Raw genomic sequence first — 3,206 nt, forward strand, 5'->3', positions numbered from 1 at the left:
TCACTTCATAACCTCTGGTCTCTGCCTTCTGGACTTGGATTTGGGCCAAAAAGGGCTTCAGAAATTGCCGGGAGTGTTATCTGCAATTTCTGGTGTGTGGCCTCTGTCACGCGTCCGCGTGGGTCACGCGGTCGCGTCATTCGGAGCTTTTCTTGTCACGCGGTCGCGTCAGTCATGCGACCGCGTCATATTCGTTCTGCTTAAGGCGCGCGGTCGCGTTAGTCATGCGGCCACGTCGCTGTTGATCCACGCTTGGCATGCGATCGCGTCGTCCATGCGATCGCGTGGATGCCAGTTTCTTCATAACTCCGTTTTGCACTTTCCTTCCATTTTTGTATGTTTTCTTTCCATCCTTTGAGTCATTCCTGCCTTAGAAGATCTGAAACTACTCAACACACTAATCACGGCATCGAATGGAAATAAAGGTAATTAAAATAATTAATTTTAAAGCATAAGAAACATGTTTTTCACATACATCACATAATAAGGAAAGAGAAGTAAAACCATGAAATTAATATGAATAAGTGGATGAAGGATTGAATAAATTACTCAAATTAAGCACAAAATATATCATAAAATATGGGTTTATCACCGGCAAAGGTAGATGTTATTTTAGGTTTACCTTACCCCTCCTCCGTGAGGGAAGTCCGTTCTTTTCTTGGTCATGCAGGTTTCTACCGGCGATTTATCAAGAACTTCAGTAAGGTTGCACTGCCTTTATCCCGACTGCTACAGAAGGACGTAGAGTTTGACTTGAGTGAAGACTGCATAGAAGCATTTAACAAGCTGAAGATTGCCTTGACCTAAGCTCCTATTGTGAGAGGGCCCGACTGGAGTAGGCCATTCAAGATCATATGTGACGCATCCAACTATGCGGTAGGAGCGGCGCTGGCTCAGCGCGAAGGTAAGGACCCATATATTATTGCCTATGCTTCTAAGACTTTAGATGGTGCCCAGTATAATTATACTACCACTGAAAAAGAATTGTTAGCTATTGTTTTTGCTCTGGATAAATTCCGAGCTTATTTACTTGGTACTAAGGTGGTAGTATATTCAGACCACGCAACTTTAAAATATTTGTTAGCTAAAAAAGAGTCAAAACCAAGGTTAATCCTTTGGATATTGTTGTTGCAAGAATTTGATTTAGAGATCAAAGATAGGAGTAGTTCCCAAAATTTAGTGGCGGACCACTTGAGTCGCCTAGAGCATATTAAAAGTGAATCCACTCCTATCAATGATACATTTCCACTTGATAGCTTGCAAGCAATATTTGAGATGGTTCCTTGGTATCCACCTATAGTTAATTATTTGGTTAGTCGTACCTTCCCTCCTAATTTTTCTAAGCATCAAAAGGACAAGCTTAAAAGTGAGTCCAAGTATTACATATGGGATGACCCATATTTAGAGGCCTGCCACTCTTCTGAGAGTGGTGGACACTTTGGTCCTCAAAGAACTGCTAGAAAAATTTTAGACTACGGATTTTGGTGGCCCACACTTTTTAAGGATGCTACTGTTTTCTGTGACTCTTGCCCCCAATGCCAAAGGTTTGGTAATATATCCAAGAGAGATGAGATGCCCCAACAACTTATGTTGTTTTGTGAAATCTTTTATGTTTGGGGTATTGACTTCATGGGTCCATTTCCAAACTCTAATGGTTTTTTATACATATTGTTAGCTGTTGATTATGTTTCTAAATGGGTGGAAGCAATCCCTACCCGTACTGATGATGCTAACATTGTTGTTTCTTTTGCTCAAAATAATATTATTTGTCGCTTTGGAGCACCACGAGCAATCGTGAGTGATCAAGACTCTCATTTCTGTAACAGGAGAATGACAGGTCTGCTAAAGAAACATGGCATTATTCACAAGGTGGCAACGACTTACCACCCCCAAACTAATGGGCAAACCGAGGTGTCTAATAGAGAGATCAAACGCATACTAGAGAAGATTGTGAAGCATCATAGAAGGGACTGGAGTACTAGACTTGCAGATGCGCTTTGGGCTTATAGGACAGCTTACAAGACGCCCATCGGAATGAGTCCATCCCACCTAGTCTACGGAAAGGCTTGTCACCTTCCAGTGGAGGTGGAGCACAAAGCCTACTGGGCGGTGAAGGAATGCAACTTAGGATTGGGGGGAGCCAGAATTGAAAGAAAGCTGCAACTACAAGAATTGAAGTGCCTTCGACTAGAAGCGTATGAGAACTCAAGGCTCTACAAAGAAAGGGTGAAGGTGGTGCATGACAAGAACATCAAGAGAAGAGAGTTTAGAGCTGGGGATTTAGTCCTCCTCTATAACTCAAGGTTGAAACTCATGTCGGGCAAGTTGCGATCAAAGTGGGAAGGACCCTATAGGGTGGAAAAGGCTGAGCCATATGGAGTCTTCCACCTGAGTCACCCTTCAAGCCCCACCTTTTTCAAGGTCAATGGCCACCGCTTGAAGCTATACCATGGTGAGAAGATGAAGAATAACAAGGATCTGGAGATCTTCCTTTTGGCGGATCCAGCAACGGAAGAAGACTGAGCTTGTGGACCGTCCAACTTAAGGACGCTAAAGAAAAGTGCTAGGTAGGAGGCAACCCACCATGGTACGATCTTTCCATTTTATTAGTTCTATTTTATTTATATCAGTATTAATTTCCAGTTCTGCATAAGTACATCTGTTTTGCATAAATTTTATAAAAAAAAAAGTGCTCGCGACGCGCAGGCGTCTACGATGCGCATGCGTCATGTGTAAGTGCATAATTTTGAGAAATTGAACAGAGAGTTACGCGGGAGCTGTGCAGAAGGGGTGCCTGGCGCACAGGCCACCCCACGCGTACGCGTTCTCCACGAATACGCGTCCCCTGCAAATTTTTCAATCCACGCGTAAGCGTCCGCAATGCGTACGCATGGGTATGAAAATCGGCGTCAAAGTGTGTTTTGAACAGAGAGTTGTGCGGCCATGGGGCTGGAACCGTGCGTCTAGCATGGCCAGTGGTCACGCGTACGCGTGACCGACGCTTACGCGTCTCTTGAACTTTTGCCCATTGATAAACCGCTATTTTACGGTTTATCTTGTGCTTAATTTAGTGGATTTTATCCATTATTTGCACACTTATTCATTGAATTCGCATGTTTTACATTTTCCTTCCTAATTTTGTGCTATGATTGAAAACATGCTTCTTTGGCCCTAAATTTGCTAATTTTAATCCTCTGTTATTACCA

The 3,206-nt window shown here is 43.2% G+C and overlaps 1 protein-coding gene across 1 annotated transcript; it reads left to right on the forward strand.

Annotated features, from left to right (window-relative positions):
• LOC107640393 lies at positions 1,831-2,523 on the forward strand. Its single transcript, XM_016343916.1, has 2 exons — positions 1,831-2,064; positions 2,179-2,523. Exons 1-2 carry the CDS (start codon positions 1,831-1,833, stop codon positions 2,521-2,523), a joined length of 579 nt encoding a protein of 192 aa, XP_016199402.1.

The sequence above is a fragment of the Arachis ipaensis genome, chromosome B05 (assembly GCF_000816755.2).
Source record: "Arachis ipaensis cultivar K30076 chromosome B05, Araip1.1, whole genome shotgun sequence".
Lineage (NCBI taxonomy): Eukaryota > Viridiplantae > Streptophyta > Magnoliopsida > Fabales > Fabaceae > Arachis > Arachis ipaensis.